The sequence below is a fragment of the Euphorbia lathyris genome, chromosome 3 (assembly GCF_963576675.1).
Source record: "Euphorbia lathyris chromosome 3, ddEupLath1.1, whole genome shotgun sequence".
In the NCBI taxonomy this organism is placed as follows: domain Eukaryota; kingdom Viridiplantae; phylum Streptophyta; class Magnoliopsida; order Malpighiales; family Euphorbiaceae; genus Euphorbia; species Euphorbia lathyris.
The window spans coordinates 58,657,139-58,674,475 of record NC_088912.1 but is presented as its reverse complement, the minus strand read 5'-3'; the positions used below and the strand labels follow the sequence as shown (position 1 = coordinate 58,674,475).

At 38.3% G+C, this 17,337-nt stretch overlaps 1 protein-coding gene across 1 annotated transcript; it reads left to right on the top strand.

Annotated features, from left to right (window-relative positions):
- Positions 1–6,235: 6,235 nt before the first annotated feature.
- LOC136222378 (protein CYSTEINE-RICH TRANSMEMBRANE MODULE 13-like) lies at positions 6,236–17,029 on the top strand. The gene is made up of 3 exons (XM_066010086.1): positions 6,236–6,380; positions 6,462–6,723; positions 16,793–17,029. Exons 1-3 carry the CDS (start codon positions 6,332–6,334, stop codon positions 16,839–16,841), a joined length of 360 nt encoding a protein of 119 aa, XP_065866158.1. The 5' UTR covers positions 6,236–6,331; the 3' UTR covers positions 16,842–17,029.
- The last annotated feature ends 308 nt before the right edge of the window (positions 17,030–17,337 follow it).

Here is a 17,337-nt window from a genome sequence, read left to right as displayed (position 1 = left end):
GCGATCGATGTAGAGATTAAGGTCGAACGGTTGATTTGGAGATATGCAAAACAAGCAAACGCCTGCGATCGATGTATAGATTAGGGTCAGATGTTCGATTTGGAGATCTGCAATATAAGAAAACGCCTGCGATCGATGTAGAGATTAGGGTCGAACGATGGATTTGGAGATATGCAAATGAAAGGACGCCTGCGATCGATGTATAGATTAGGGTCGGATGTTCGATTTGGAGGTCTGCAAAACATGAAAACACCTGCGATCGATGTAGAGATTAGGGTCGAACGATGGATGTGGAGATACGCAAACGAAAGGACGCCTGCGGTCGAGATAAAGACTAGGGTCGCTAGAAAAAGCAAATTTACCTGCGGTCGAGATAAAGACTAGGGTCGCTAGAAAAAGCAACTTTACCTGCGGTCGAGATAAAGACTAGGGTCGCTAGAAAAAGCAACTTCACCTGCGGTCGAGATAAAGACTAGGGTCGCTAGAAAAAGCAACTTTACCTGCGGTCGAGATAAAGACTAGGGTCGCTAGAAAAAGCAACTTTACCTGCGGTCGAGATAAAGACTAGGGTCGCTAGAAAAAGCAATTTTACATGCGGTCGAGATAAAGACTAGGGTCGCTAGAAAAAAAGCAACTTTACCTGCGGTCGAGATAAAGTCTAGGGTCGCTAGAAAAAGCAACTTCACCTGCGGTCGAGATAAAGACTAGGGTCGCTAGAAAAAGCAACTTCACCTGCGGTCGAGATAAAGACTAGGGTCGCTAGAAAAAGCAACTTTACCTGCGGTCAATGTAAAGACTAGGGTCGCTAGAAAAAGCAACTTTACCTGCGGTCGAGATAAAGACTAGGGTCGCTAGAAAAAAGCAACTTTACCTACGGTCGAGATAAAGACTAGGGTCGCTAGAAAAAGCAACTTTACCTGCGGTCGATGTGAAGACTAGGGTCGCTAGAAAAAGCCATTTACCTGCGGTCGATTTAGACTAGGGTCGCTAGAAAAAACTATTTACCTGCGGTCGATTTAGACTAGGGTCGCTAGAAAAAGCCATTTACCTGCGGTCGATTTAGACTAGGGTTGCTAGAAAGAGCCATTTTACCTGCAGTCGATTTAGAGACTAGGGTCCCCAGAAGGAGCGTCCGCCGGTAGCCGATTCAGAGGCAAGGACGGGACAACCAAAGTGAAGATTGAAGACAAGATAGGAACTTGCGATATGGAGATCAGGTATTTCTCCTCCCACTCTATAGGTGTCTTTTACTTTAATATATTTCGCATTGCATGTGTTGAATTCACGAAAAGAGGTTTTCGAAAAAGCACACACGTCACTGCCAAAAATAGAAAGTAGGGGCAACTGTAGACACCGGGGTCGAAGGACCGATGAAGAAAAATTATAAAAAGGAATCCAAATCAGTCGATTAAAATAAATGATGAGTCAATAAAAATAATAAATATAAAAAAACGTTGTTCAAAGGAACCGTGGAGACCGGTTTGATCGAATTCGGAAATCGAATCGAGATGACGGGCGAATCGGTTCCAAGAATAAAATCTTAAATCGTCTCGCCGAGTTCGGGGTGTGTCATTATTAATGAAATCTCGGATCGATAGGGGTTTTGGTTGTAGAATTTGAACAATAAAAAAATAGTTTTGTAAAAAGATCGATTTTATAAAAGCTAATTTTATAAAATCGGTTTTGACAAAAATCCTTTTTTTGATTTCGGTTAATTTTAGGTAGATTTTATTTGTTTAAATATTTTTTACTTTTATTTTTTTTTATTACAAATATAAACTCGGCCCCGTCGGGGGCCGCTATTTTCGTCACGGGCCGTTGGACGGCCCGTGACGGGGTTGGGCCGCCCAAGCCCAACCCAATTGCACTTGGCTTTGGCCAAGTGCTTTAATTTGTTTTTAAAGAAAATAAAAAATAAATAAAATAACAAATAATAATAATAATGATGATTAATGATGAAAAGGAAATTGCTATGTAATTTCCTAAGCTAATTTAGCTTGTCTTTGGCTCCAAGTTGGCTTGGAGCCAAAAATAAATTAAGCTTAGGGCTCCATTTGCCTATAAATAGGATGGAGTCCAAAGCATTAAAAAAAAAAGAGAAAGAGACCCGAACCTCTGGAAAATTTTGGCGAGACCCGGATTTGCCCAAAACACCAAAAAAACGACTCTAAAACACGATCAATCGACTGATTTGGAATCCGTTACCAATCAAGAGGTAACAATCTGAGGAACTAGACCCATTTAATTCTTTGTTTATTTTGTTTATTATTCCATTTTTTTTACTATTTCAATAAGTATTTGGTTTTGGTTTTGAAATAAAAACTTCGTTTTAAAATTCCAATACGAACCGTGACCCGATTTGGGTAGTTCGGGATTTGAACGTCGTAGATCCGCGTATTTATATGTGTTTTAAATTAATAAAACTTCGTTTTAGAACCTTCCGTTACAAACCGTGACCCGATTTGGGTAGTTTGGGGGTTAAACGACGGTATATAGTAGATCTAGTTTTTTTATTATTAAATCTGAAATTAAAGGGGACTGGTTTGAATCTTTTCTGTTTTTTTGTCTCCATTTGGCGACGGAAAATTTCGTTTTAACAACGAAAATTTTCGTCGCTAAGCTGCTGGAACTTTGAAATTCTTTTTCGGACGATCCGTTGTTTTGTTGGTCGGAACATCAGTTTTTACCCATGTGTATTTGTCTATTCCAATAGCTTCTTTTTTGAAATATTAGTATATGTATATAGGTATTTATTTAGATGGTTTTAACTTGAGTATTAGTTTATTAATTTTTACGTATTTAGTTATTAAGCTTTACACTACACTTTATATATAGATGTGTATTTGGGGTAGTGTAGAATAGGTTATTTATTTTTGATATATTATATATAATATTATTTTTCACTTTTAATTTATCTTGGGTATATAACTTATAATTATCTATTATGTATCTATTTATTTTATATTTTTATATTAATTTAGTTTTGCAAAATAAATTATATGTATATATTATATATGTTTTCTTTAAGTTCATTTAAGCTATATTAGCTATTATTTTGAGGGATTATTTACTTGGTTTTTTTGGAGTAACTAATTAATAAATACTTTTGGGTTCATTAAATACTATTTGGATGTTAATATTTAGATGTGTGTTTCGGGGGGCTAATTTCTACATAGTTATTACTTAAAACCATTTGGAACTAAAATGTTATTTTTCCTCTTTATGAACTTTCTTCATTGTTTTTACATATTTTGAATTAGAACAAAAAGCTATTATATTTGGTAGTTTTCATTTTCTTTATTATACCATATAGTATCTTTTACTCGTTTTTTTATCTATAGATATATCCCTATTTTTAGATAAACTTGTATATATGTATAAATATGTATATTTATTCTCCGTTTGGGCTTTCTATATGTATATATGATTCGGAAAATGTTTTGGTTGGGTGAATTTGGGTTTAATTTATTAATTGTTATAATTAGAGGTTAATTGAGTGAAAAAGGGAAAAATAAAAGACAAAAAGAGATTTCAAGTTGTTTGTTTAAATTAAAAGTTTTTCTAGACATTCCTAAAGTGTAAATAACTTTTTTGTCACTTTTAAACCGTTTCCAAAACATCACGTGTTGAAACCTTAATCCGTTCCAACGACGGATTAAGCGAACATTGCAAATTGTTTCGTTGTAAATAATGAAGTTTTGAATTGCTTTCCTAACTAAATGGTTTTGTATAAAATAAATTGACTTGTATGCTTAATCACGTTTTTAGATTAAAACTGTTTGCTCAACGTTTTCAAATGCTCAAGTCGTTCCAACGGCGATTCGAGTAATCATCATTAACAGGGCTTTGAAACGTACCTAAATCGTTCCAACGGCGATTAAGGTACGAACCATGTAAATAAACTCGTTTTGGGAGTGAGATTAGCATAGATGTAATATAGTCTAAAACATAAAATCACATTGTAAATAAATCAATTCTTTCTTCTATCCCCCTCTCTCTCCTATATATTTTAAATTATGCAAAATGGGTGATTCTTTACTAAAATGGCTTTCACTGACATGCTCAAAAATGGTTTTCAAAAGCGAGAAAGAAAAGGTTTCAAATGAATTTTAAACTTAAAGAAATATGCGATTAGTCTGTTATCGCCTAACACGCTGAGTAGGAGGCCGGTGGTTCATAACCGGGCGATGTCGGGGTGCCTAGTAGCCTTTCTCCGGAAAGGAGCTAGCCTTCTCGGCTCGTACCTAAGTTTCCCGAACCCTCACCGGTCTCCCGCAAGGGATCGGTGTTCATTTTCCCATTCGTGGGTGGCGACTCTTCCATACTCCGAGCTCCGGTCCTGCCGAGCAGCTTGATTCCACGATTGGTTGCTTTCGGCGCCAATCACCGCTTACGTCGCCATGAGGTGTCCACCCCCCGGTCCGCCCGGGCGAGGCCGTTCGGCACCTTGTCTAACAACAGTCTTAGTCACCATCTGACTAAAGCTGTCTTACGCTAAGCTCACCTAAGCTGAGTTGTTCAACTTAATAAAATAACCGAGTCAGCAAGATTAATTAGCGAAAAAGTTATATTAGTTCCTAACCCCCCCTTGGAACTAATCACACGGGACCAACAGCCCTCAATCGATCCGCCATAACTGGTCCATAGATGTTTCCCACTGCTCCTACAAAAACTTCCATGAAAGAATCTGGCGACATTTCCTTTTCATCATGAATAATCGGTGCATCAGGATTAATACGGCCGGCGCTTGTCTGGGGATTATTGACTGAAATTGGTATTGACGGTGTTGTTGTTCCAGTTGAGGGGTTAGACCCTCCACTTGCCATTTTTGTGATTGTGAACTAAGTCCTTTTTTGGATTAGAACTTCCACGCTCACCGCAGCAATTGATGACTGGTGGAGAATTCTTGATCGGTAATCTTCCCTGAGGGGGGCGCCGTTGGGATCGGCGGGGGGAAGCTCCGATGCTAAATCCAGTATAATGTAGTAGAATAAACTGTAAGCACGAAGTAGGGTTAAGGAGAGCGTGAATGTGTACCTCAATAGCTTGGGATGCAAGCTATTTATAGTCATATAGTTGTAACTCTTGGTAACTAGAAGGTCTCCATTAATGCTTCTTTAATGGCGGTTACTAATCTTATTCAAGTATAACTGTTAGCTCATTAATGAGTTATTAGTTGCCTTTATTGGGAATCGGCTGGGCCATTCTTTGGGCGTATCAAGACGTGTTGGCGGGTCTCCCAAGTGTTTGACCATTGACGGCGTATTAGGAATCTATATGATCCGCCTTCTAGATAGCTTACTTGATACGCCATGGTTTCTACGATCCTCTCTATACGTGGTCGTTTGGATAATTACCTTTTTGGTCCCGCGGATAATATCTGGATGTTATCAAATACTATCTAACTTTACAAAATACTGATTTAATCTAACAATAGTGTAACAACATAACTAAATATAAATTAACTGTAAATAGACATATCTGTTTTTAGAGCAACACAGAAAATATTTAAACTGCAAAAACAATAACACAAGTACATAAATTAAATCAATAACAACATTTTATACGAAATCAAATAAATTAAAATACATATCTTTAATGTTTTTAGGAACAAAATTCTTCAAGATGATGGAACGAAAAGTGGAGAATTTAGTTGTGTATAAGATAATGGAATAAGAAAAAGAATGAAGAGGGAAGAGTTAAAGCTTTGAAAAGTGAAGAGTGTAGAGTAGAAATTGAAGAGTAAGAAAGAGTGAAGAGTGAAAATGAAGTGTATATATATATATTATATTGAATTTCAAAAGTTATGTTTTTTGTAATTTTAGGAATTGAAGGGGCAAAACAGCATTTTGCCCTTCACGGACTCTGCTTCCCCAAAGGAGGAAGCAGAGTTGGCGTGCGAATCTCACCACGCACAGTGACACCGGTAAATGAATCACCGGTGTCAGGAGACCGGTTAATCATTAACCGGTCTTCTAACTGCCATGTGGCAGACATGGCAGTGACCGCGGTAAATGAAATACCGGGGTCTTCACAAATTTTGAAACCGGTGAATGGATCACCGGTTTCAACTAACCCGGGTTAATTTTTTTAGCATTACAGTATACAATAAGTTTAACCCGGATCTACCTTCATCAATAATGCCAAAATAAGCATTATTTTAAGAAAAAATCCTGAAATTTTAGCATTCTTAACAAAAAAAAAAAAAAAAAAAACTATGATTATTATTATTCAATTAAAAACAAGAGAGAGAAAAAAAAAAACTAGTTCAAACCCAGAATACCCCTTTTTATCTTTGTCATCTTTCGCGCTCTCCGATCAACATCAGAAAATGAGTTACGAGAGACCTCCCCATGAACACTATGCTCCTCCAGGACCAGGTCAACTCTATTCTCTAATATATTCTCCTCGCATCAACTTTTCAGTTTAGTATTTGATTCGAATTTGTTGAATTTAATTAGGGTATTTGCCACCATATCCTCCGCCGCCTCCGCCTGGATACCCTCCATCAGCGCCACCACCACCGCCACCTTACGAAGGTTATCCACCACCTGGGTACCCTCCACCAGGGCCGCGACAACCCTACGAAGGGTATCAAGGTTATTTCGCCCAAGGTTATCCGCCACCTCCGCTTCCTGGTCAACCTCAATACGAGCATTATCATTATGAGCATCACCATTACCAAGATAATTCTGGTAGCTGTTTCTCTTTTTTCCGAGGCTGGTATGTCATGTTTCTCTCTTTCTGCTTCTATTTATGCATCTTCTGTTTTATGAATCAATATATCACTGAATTCTATATGGTTCGGTTGGCTATGTTAGGATCACAAATTAACTCTTGCGATTGTTTCATGAATTGTAGATTAGTTTAATGTATAAATTTTGAGATTTGCCAGGTGGAGCTTTTCGTGTGTTTGCAGTTTTCATTATGTGATCCCAAAATGATTGCTGCTTGGGATGGATTTCTTAGCTTGTAGTTTTCCTTAAATATAAAATAGCTGAGGTCTTATTTGCAAGTTTTAGTGCAGTATAGGGGAATTGCCTTTTCATAACCCATGGGCACTGGGTTTTGATTTGTTAGGATTTATTGCGGGAGAGAATATCCTGCCTCTTGTTTCAGATGATCATCCAGTAATACAAATAATGGTTATGCTGCCATAATCTCGGTGGAATAATTTCCCTTTGCGAGGTTAAGCACAATTGATCAGACTAAGTAAGTTTCTTATCAAAATTAACCTACGTCTTTGCTAGTGATTTAATACTTTTCTTATGCGAAGAATTAGGACAGAAACAACCCATCTATTTCCTTTAAACTTGCAAGTGGCGGAAAGATTGAACCAGGTGCTAAGCTTGTGCATGGCTCTGCAAATCCTTTCAAGTGGCTTGGGCTCATGCACTTGTAATAGAAGAGAACTGAAATATAGTGATGCAGGCTCTTAGCATGCACAACTGAACTGTGACTAGAATAATGGACCATAGCTGAATATGGATGATGTAGATGTAGTTCTTGTCCTTTGGTTTTGGGACCATCATGTTTCACTTCATAACTTATTGCCATCGGTAGCGACATTTTTTCCGTAGCACTCAGATTGTACACATCTGGTAACTAACATTTACCAGAAAATGCTTCATAATAGAAGCCTCTGCATATTCAAGGTATAACAATGAAGAAGACTTGGTGAAGAATGCTTTAGCGGCATAATTAGTGGCTTTTGTGGTGAACCAACTAGAATGGGGGAAAATGGTGTCTTCATGATGGCCAACTCCAATTAGATTGAGTTTGGAGTTAATTTGGGTTATTTTTCCTTGATTAGCAGGAAATTTTTGAAGCAATATAACCATTATGTTACACTATTGGCATTGCATTATTATGTTTGCAACTATTACCCAATTAGAAATGCATCAGTAGTGAATGTCTTCCAATGTGCTGATGTGGACCTAACAATGGAAGGCACACATTTCGTAAATGAAATGAATGACATTCTCTAAGTCAAAATTATTTTTAGAACAAGTTATATCAACTACAAAGTTAGAACATTTGTCATAATAATCATAGTTGTTAAAGGCACGCCTCACTCAAGGCTCAAGGCTCAAGGCAGTGAGCCTTGATTGCAGAAAGTGAGGCCCTGTTTAAAAGGCTCTCGCCTAGGTCTCGAAGCGTGAATCAAGGCTCGCCTTTGTGTTTTCACTAGGGTTAGTTTTTTTACTGGTTTGTGTAAAACAAATGTTTGACTAATCTCAACCTAATCTAATTTAAATAAGATTAATCTTAAACCCTTGATCTAAATAAGAATATCAAGACACATAACTACAAAAAGACTAGTGAGGGATTAAGAGCAGTCACATAAAGAAGAGTCTCCTCCACTCCACTCAAATAGAAACTGCGACAGACACACAGAAGAATATCAATTGACAATGAATGGTTATTAGTTTAGTAGCATTAGTTAGGTACTTAGGTTAAGACTATAAGTATATGTTAATGTCTCTATGAAGTATGAACTTAACTTGGTGTTTTTGACATTTATGATTTAGTATTATGTTTTTATGTGGTTTCATTTTGTTTGGGTGGTCATAAGTGTGTTTTTTTTTTGCTGCGCCTCATGTTCCTCAAGCGCATGCTTTGGATTGTGCCTTGAGCCCCAGGCTCCAGGACCCCTTATCACCTTAGTGCGTCTTGCACCTTTAACAACTATGATAATAATTTGTTTACTCTTTGTGCAAATAGGAGAGCTCTTATGGTTGTAGAAGAGTCTTATGTCCATATGGTGTATAGGAATTTACTGATGTTGTTAGGGATGGAAAAACTCATTATTTTGAGTGGGCGTAGTTTAAGCAATGATGCCTACTTAATTGTTTAGTCATATTGTTTCTTAATCATGACAGTAAGGTTCTCAATTAATCATTGTAAAAGCAATAAAATCTTACTAACATAATAGAGCATTATGATTAGGAAATAAGCTGGCGGCAATAGATTAGGTCAGACAAACTTCTAGACTACATTTCCTTTGATTAGGTTGATTGCCTTAATTGCATTTCTTTTTCACATAATTGATGTATTTATCCATTGTGCTAGTTTAAGCAATGATGCCTACTGCATTGTTCAGTCATATTGTCACTGTTTGGCAAAGAGCTGTTAGCTGATTACATTAGATGTTAGTTGATTACCTTTTGGTTAGCTGATTTGACTAGCTAATTTTGTAAACTTGTTTGGTAAAACTTAGCTGATTGCTAATAGCAAAAATGACAAATAAAAATATGGTAAAGCTTTTTTTTTGGGTTTAAATGGTAGTAATTAGAGGTAAAAATGTCATTAAAAAGAGATGGAGCAATGACCTAATTGAAAAAGCTCCTAAAACCAATTTTTTCAAAATTAGCTTTTTGGACCCAATAAGTTCTTTCAAACCTCTCTTCACCAAACACCACTATTAGAGTTTTGACTAGTCAAAACCTCTAAAGTGGCTCAAGCCTCTAATTTTACCTCAAAAAACTCTTATCAAACAGGGCCATTGTCTTCTTAATCATGATTGTAATTGCTTTGTGTTTAATTTTTATCATCTCGTGTTAGAGGTTTTGAATTATTCATTGTAAAAGCAATAAAATCTTACTAACATAATAGAGAATTATGATTAGGAAATAAGCTGACTGCAATAGATTAGATGAGACAAGCTTCTAGACTACATTCCCTTTCATTAGGTTGATTGCCCTAATTGCATTTATTTTTCATTTATCCTTTACATAATTGATGTATTTATCTGTTATGCTAAAAAGAAAAAAACTACAAGGAAATAAAGGAAGCAATGACAAGCTAGTTCGTACAATTTTTATTTTTTTTAAAGATTGTGGAAATTTCTCTTATCTTAACATATCTTCAAGAGATTGTGGTGAGTTCCTAACAATGCAGTAAGGGAGTGTTTGATAACCTTAATAAGCACTTAAATAGTTAAATTTAATATATTAAGTACATATAATTCTTAACTTGTTTGATAACACTAAATAAAAATTTAAATTAAACCAAAAAATCCACTTAATCTATTAAGTTAAAAAAAACTTCAAATTTAAGTAGAACATTATCAACAATAATATTCTGAATTATTATATTACAAAATAATATATAATCTTCAAATATATTTATATTACCATTTCTCGGAAAATTAATCATAAAAAAAAGTATAACTTAAAAAACCTGATGAAACTCTCAAAATGAAATCAATGGAACAGTGAAACAAACAACATGAAATAGTAAAATGGAGTTGTTATTTCCGATAAGAAGATAAGAGGTAGCTGTATTACACTGAACTGAGGTGATGGACCTAGTCCCCACAGGGAAGGATTATCCCCTCTCTACTCTAACCAATCAGAGCCTCTGCAACAATAGCATACCAAAATGATTCACAATAATAAGCATGCCCTCACTAACTAAAACATTCTATTATAGATAATCCCTATAAAGCCAACTCATGGAGCAACCTTCTTACGTCCAGAGTAAACATGCCAAACCTTAGGGCCCAGGGGCTGCAACAACTCATTAATAGGCCCATCAGTAGCATAATCTCTATCATTGCCACCCTTTTCAGAAAGAGTCTTGTCTTCAAGACAAAAGGTAGGGAACTCGCTGCGGATAGTAAATTCATCTTCCCAAGAGGCCTCGGCAGTATCTTCTGAGCTCCACTTCACAAGCCACTGATTAATAGAATCCCCTTGTTTTTGGATCACCGAGTGGCGAGAACAGCCTCTGGAACCACCTTATCAGCCACATCAAGTTCGAGTTCGGGTGGAAGTGATAGGGAGGCCACCTGAGCTCCCATGGCTTTCTTGATCAAGGAAACATGGAATACAGGATGGATGCGAGAAGAATCAGGGAGTTGGAGGCGATAAGCCACAAAGCCCACTTTGTTCAAAATCTAGAAGGGCTCATAGAACCGGGTTGATAACTTGGGACAAATGAGACGAGCCACAGATTGCTGTCAATGGGGTCTGAGTTTAAGGAAGACCCGTTCACCAACATCGAAATGCACTTCCTGCGCTTTTTATCTGCCTGCAACTTCATTTGCTGTTGAGAGTGCCAAGGTGGTGTTTCAATTGTTTGATAGCTTCTTCCCGATCCATCAGTTCTCGTCTCACCGCTTCGACTTGAACCTCACCCAAAATGTATTGGGAAATTGTTGGTGGCTTGCGGCCATAGACAGTCTCAAAAGGAGTCATACCTGTTGACACATGGAATGTAGAATTGTACCAAAACTCGGTCCAAGCTAACCAATTGGCTCAATGTTTGGGATGGCCAGATGCAAAGCATCGTAGATATGTTTTCAAAGCAGCAGTTAACGACTTCAGTTTGGTCGTCAATCTCCGGATGGTAGACGGAACTGTGTTGGAGGCGAGTGCCCTGTAAACGGAACAATTCCTTCCAAAAGTTACTCAGAAAGATGGGACCACGATCACTTATAATTGATTTGGGGAAGCCATGTAGGCGAACTATTTCACGAACAAAAATTTCAGCTATATTCTTAGCTGTGTAAGGATGTTTGAGAGAGATGAAGTGTTCGTATTTGCTCAACCTGTCGATCACCACCATAATTGCTTCAAACCTTTTAGACTTGGGAAGCCCCTGTAATAAAATCCATTGATATTTCTTCCCAAACAACATCTAGAATTTTGAGCGGCTGTAATAAACCGCCCGGGGCAAGTGTAGAGGACTTGTACCTTTGGCAAACTTCACATTGCTGCACATAGAGTTGAACTTGTTTAACCATACCATTGCTTTAACCATACCAGACCAATAAAAATTGTTATCCGCTTGTAAGTTCGGTAATACCCGGAGTGCCCACCTGTAGGAGTGTTGTGAAATTCGGCTATTAGTGTAGGGAGCCATTTAGATGTGGGGGACAGAACTAGTCTACCCTTGTAATACAAAATTCCCTGCTTCAAGAGATAACCTGGTTTGGAATTGGGGTCAGCAAGTAAGGAAGCTTGAATATGAGACAAGGTAATATCACATTTGGCCTTGTCAACTAGCTGATTGTCCAAATAATCACCAGTGTCATGTTGTCGAGAGAGAGAGAGAGTCGACTGCTTTGTTTATCGACTCCGTCTTGTACTGTATTTCGAATTGGTATCCCATAAGTTTCACTAACCAATTTTGTTGATCTACTGTTGTGACCCTTTGCTCAAGAAGGTGTCGAAGGCTCTTTTGATCAGTGCGAATGATGAATTTCCTACCCAAAAGATAAGGGCGCCAATGCTGGATAGCCATGGCGAGAGCCATCAATTTCTTGTTATATGCCGATTTTGCTAGGTTACGATTAGACAACCCTTTGCTAAAATAAGCGATGGCCTTACCCTGTTGCATCAATATTGCTCCTAACCCGCTACCAGAGGCATCACACTCAATGAGGAATGGTTGCGAGAAATTTGGCAGAGCCAAAACAGGAGATGAAGTGAGTCTGCGCTTTAATTCCTCGAAAGTGGCGTCAACCGAGTCACTCCACTAATAGTTGTTCTTAGTGAGGTTAGCGAGCGGGTGAGCGATTTTGCCATAATCAAGGATTAAATTTCCTGTAATAGCCCGTCAGTCCCAAGAAACCACGAACTCCCTGGACATTTTTTGGTGTCGGCCATTGTTGGACTGCTTTTTAAAAGGATCACATGTCCCAGATATTCAATCTGAGTCTGCCCGAACGAACACTTATTTTTATTGGCCTTTAACTGTTGATATTCAAGGACCTGCAAAACTTGAGAAAGATGTTGAATATGTAACCAATATATCATCGAAGAATACTAAGACAAATCCCCTCAACCATGGTCGGAACATTTCGTTCACAAGGCTTTGAAAAGTAGAGGGGGCGTTTGTGAGCCCAAATGGCATGACCAGAAATTCGTAGTGTCCGTCGTGGGTTCTAAAAGCTTTTTCCGCTTCATCCACTTGCCTCATTCGTATTTGATAGAAACCAGACTTCAAATCGATCTTAGAGAAGAACATGGAACCACTGAGTTCATCAAGTAATTCCTCTACCACTGGAATGGGATACTTACCTGGCACAGTAACTTTGTTGAGTGCTCTGTAGTCGACATAAAGCCGCTACCAAGAATCCTTCTTTTTAACCAATAAGGCAGGGCTAGAATAGGCGCTTTGACTGGGGTGAATGACTCCGGTAGCTAGCATGTCGGTAATATGCCGTTCAATCTCTTCTTTCTGAAAGTGAGGATACCTATACGGGTGAACACCAGTCCTTGTCCCGACAGAAGGTTGATTGCATGATCATGATTCCGCCTAGGGGGGAGACCAATTAGGTCTTGAAAGAGTGCTGCAAATTGCTTTAGGAGCTCTGTCAAAGCGGATGAGGGCTCCTGTTTTGTTGTGGATGCGTAATTCCCCAGCATATGTTTAACACTGCTCCCTTCCAACCATAATCCTAGAGGATCGTCGGTAAGAGACCCATAGTCCGGAGAAATTCCTTTCAACTCAACACTCTAACCCTTATACTGATATTTCATCCATTTATGCTTCCAATTATGAATGACCTCCCCTTGAGAACTTAGCCATGCCAGGCCTAGAATCATATCCAAGGTCCCAAGTTTGAAAACTAAAGCTTCAATATCAGATGTCACTCAGGTGCAATGGAAGACCCAAGCACTTTTCAGTTACCTTAACTAATGTCCGTCCCCCAAGGTAATCCGCATGCCCGGTGATTTCTTGACAGGCAGACCCAATTTCTGAACTAATTGCCTAGAGATGAAATTATGGGAAGCACTAGTGTCTATCATTAAAACAATAGGGACACCAAGAAGAGTACCTCTAACTCGCATAGTTTTGTAGGTGTGGGACTGATCCCCTGAAATTCCCCCTCGTTCCAAAACTGAACACTCGCCATCCGCTGCGGTGGTGTCGATAGCATCAACAAATTTTTTCGGTTCCTCCTCATCGTCAGTTTCATCATTGGCCAAAATAATTAGCCGGAGACTGCCTGCGCAACTATGTTGAGGGCTATATAGCTTGCCTACATTTGAAACATAGACCTTTCTTCCTGTGTTCTTCAACCTCTCGCATGGATAAATGTCGAGTTCCTCGATTTGCCATTAGGGATTTGGGTGTGGCTTGTGAAGGAATTCGGTTACGCCGGGTAAATAGGATCTGGCCCAAAATTATTATTTTTCTTAAATTGGACCGGGTAAGCAGGATCTGGTCCAAAATTATTGTTTTTCTTAAATTGGGAGCCAGCCCACTTAGAGTTGGAATCACCCTGGCCCATAAAACTTCCAGAAGGACTCCACGTGGTTTGTGTCATTATATGGCTTGAGGCTCCAAGGACAGAAGACGTGCCTCCTGTATTTGCAACCGTCCTCCCTAATACAACTCGGCCTCAACGTCTCTAGCCAACCTCATCGCCAAATCTCTAGTTGTCGGTCGCATAATCCTGACCCACGCTCGTATTTCCCGGCGTAGCCCGTGTATAAACGGGTTGAGATACTGGTCAGATGGCTGATTGGAAAAATGGGCCGAGATGGTTTCGAAAGCATCTATGTATTCAGAAACAGAGCCTGTTTGCTGGAGATAAGCTAGATCATCAAAGGTATTATAGAGGGAAGCTCCGCTGAATCTGTTCAAAAGGGTTTTTTTTAAATCCATCCCAAGTCAGTCTAGGGTTGGAACCCATTAATATTGAAAACTAGCAGTACTGTTCATTCTCATTTGAGCATGGTGCAATCGCATATTTGCGGCGATTCCATTAACGGAGAAGAAAAGTTCTGCTTTAGTATCCGTGAGGATCGACTCCAGCGAAGTAGGGGAGTTTGACCTTCTGAGCCGTGAAGGGGTGGTCGGAAACTGGAGGAGAATGAATACCGAAACGTGAACCAAAAAAACTGGAACCCGGGGTATGAGTGCCCTGTTAGGGTGGGTTGTCTTTGGGAGGTTCTGGGGGTGGCTGGTCCTCTTCATCTTCTTTCCCTTCTTTTTAACCAAACCAGCGAGCATTGTGCATATGTGCTCAAGTACGAGGTCTCGTTGTTCATTCAGCTTACTTTCTGCCGCCTTGGCCTGTTCAATGGCAGTTACTGATTGCCCCACTTCCTCGAGCTTAGTCTCCAGAAATTCTATTCTCCTTTTGCTGGTCTATGCGGGAGTGAAGTTTTTGTTCATCGGTTTTCCCCATCGAATCCGGCAGGTCGGACCAATTGATAAGACTCTCAAAATGAAATCAACAGAACAGTGAAATAAACAACAGGAAATAGTAAAATGGGGTTGTTATTTCCGATAAGAAGATAATAGGTAACTGTATTACGGTGAACTGAGGTTATGGACCTAGTCCCCACAGGAAGGATTATCCCCTCTCTACTCTAACCAAGCAGAGCCTCTGCAACAATAGTAGACCAAAATGATTCACAATAATAAGCATGCTCTCACTAACTAAAGCATTCCCCTATAAAGCCAACTCATGGAGCAGCCGGAGTAAACATGCCAAACCTTAGGGCCCAGGGGCTTGGGCTGCAAAAACTCATTAATAGGCCCATCAGTAGCATAATCTCTATCAAAACCATTTAGTAATTTATTTTTATTAGTTATCAAATCATTCAACAGTTTCAGCATTCAGTACTTATTTTGTCACCGATCTAATCTTCAGTTTTATCAAACAATCTCTAAGTTAGATAAGGATTACAAAGGTCCCAAACTAGATCCTAAATGGGAATTCATAACAAATTGGTATGAGAGAAAGGAGTTATGGGCGGACCTTGTAGCTTGCAACAGCAGTTTGAACCCTTCCTGGCTTTATAGCTAGAGGATAAGGCAGGCAATGAATAGTAACATGAGAAGTTATTGAACGTACAAGGGACAGAGGTTCAGGAGCAGAAAATAATAATAGAAATAGGCCTAATCTTAGCCTAATCCTGCAGATGAGGTTCAGGAGCAGAAAATCATGACAGAGATAGGCATAAATATCAGCCTAATCCTGCAGATGAGGTGCATATTTCCCAAAGTTTTCATTGTTGGATTTTCAAGGTGTGTAATGGCATAGTCGATCAACTCTACATATACCCTTATAGGCAGTGCTCTTAGTGAAAAAGGTTGATAGTTCTTGAAGGCTCTGTGATGATAAAACCCCATGTTGATGCATCTTCCGTGAAGAAATACATTCGCATTGCAGCAGCTAAAACAATTCCTGCTATTTACTCTATCCTTATGCATGGGTCACATGCATTCTTCATGTGGACTGTAGTGTTAGACGCTTAGAATTATTTGTGGTAAAAGTTACCAGTGTAAAAGGAGAAAGAAGATTAGGATAAGCTGATTGAAGTAGATTGGTTATATTAGATAAACTGCTAGACTAGATTTCCTTTCATTAGATTCATTTTTTTAATTGAATTTATCTTTCTTTAATCCTTTTGATAATTGATGGATTTATTTGTTATTACTCGTTTATAAATGGAGAACCTATAGTGAATTAAAAGCCAGCAATATCTTACAAATTCTAGTTTTAAGAGATTGTAAAGTTGTCTTGATGAGCTCCAAAGATTATAGCAAAACAGGATAGGAATGTTAAGCATCAATTAAGGAATTCAGCAAGAACAGAAAATTAGAAATTGGGAATTAATCCACTACATGTACATGGTTTTTACTTAAATGCAAATGCTCTTACTTGTTGAACTTTCATGTTGTCTAACATATTGTGTTGGGACTTTGAGGCTGATTTTATACAGGCATATATTTCAGGTCTTGCATTCGTCGCATATTGTTCATGTAAATGCATAGATTTGTCACTGTCTTTCCCTAACCATGTGTGTGTGTTTCGCACTTGCAGTCTGACCGCAATTTGTTGCTGTTGTGTGTTGGAGGAATGCTGCTTTTAAATTTTAAATTGACTGTGTTGTGCTTGCTGGTTCTTATTGCTCATTCGTGTTCTTCTTAGGACTTCTTTAGTTGTATGCTATCTTTGCAAAATGTAATTTAACAATGCACCATCCAAATTTCATCCACACTATAAATATGATACAGTTTTATTAGATTAAATGTAAATCCTCAGCTTTGAAGTGAACTACCGAATAAATTGTTCTGTAGCAGATTTTTTTTTTTTTTTTAATCCGGTGGCGGGTCAAGTTTAGTATTAGGGATAAGGAATAAATTTGCGATTTAATATTTTTAGAGAAATGCAGATATATCCTTAAGGCTTTGTTGTTGTTGTTGTTTGTTGTTTGTAATAGAATCCATAAAATATGACTCTTAGAGCATCTAAGCAACCTTAAAAGTTCGTAAAACTTATCACATCACATCATAAAATCTAATATTTTATTCTTTCATTCACATCATTTTTGCCAAAAATAAATAAATAAATAAATGTTTCAATGC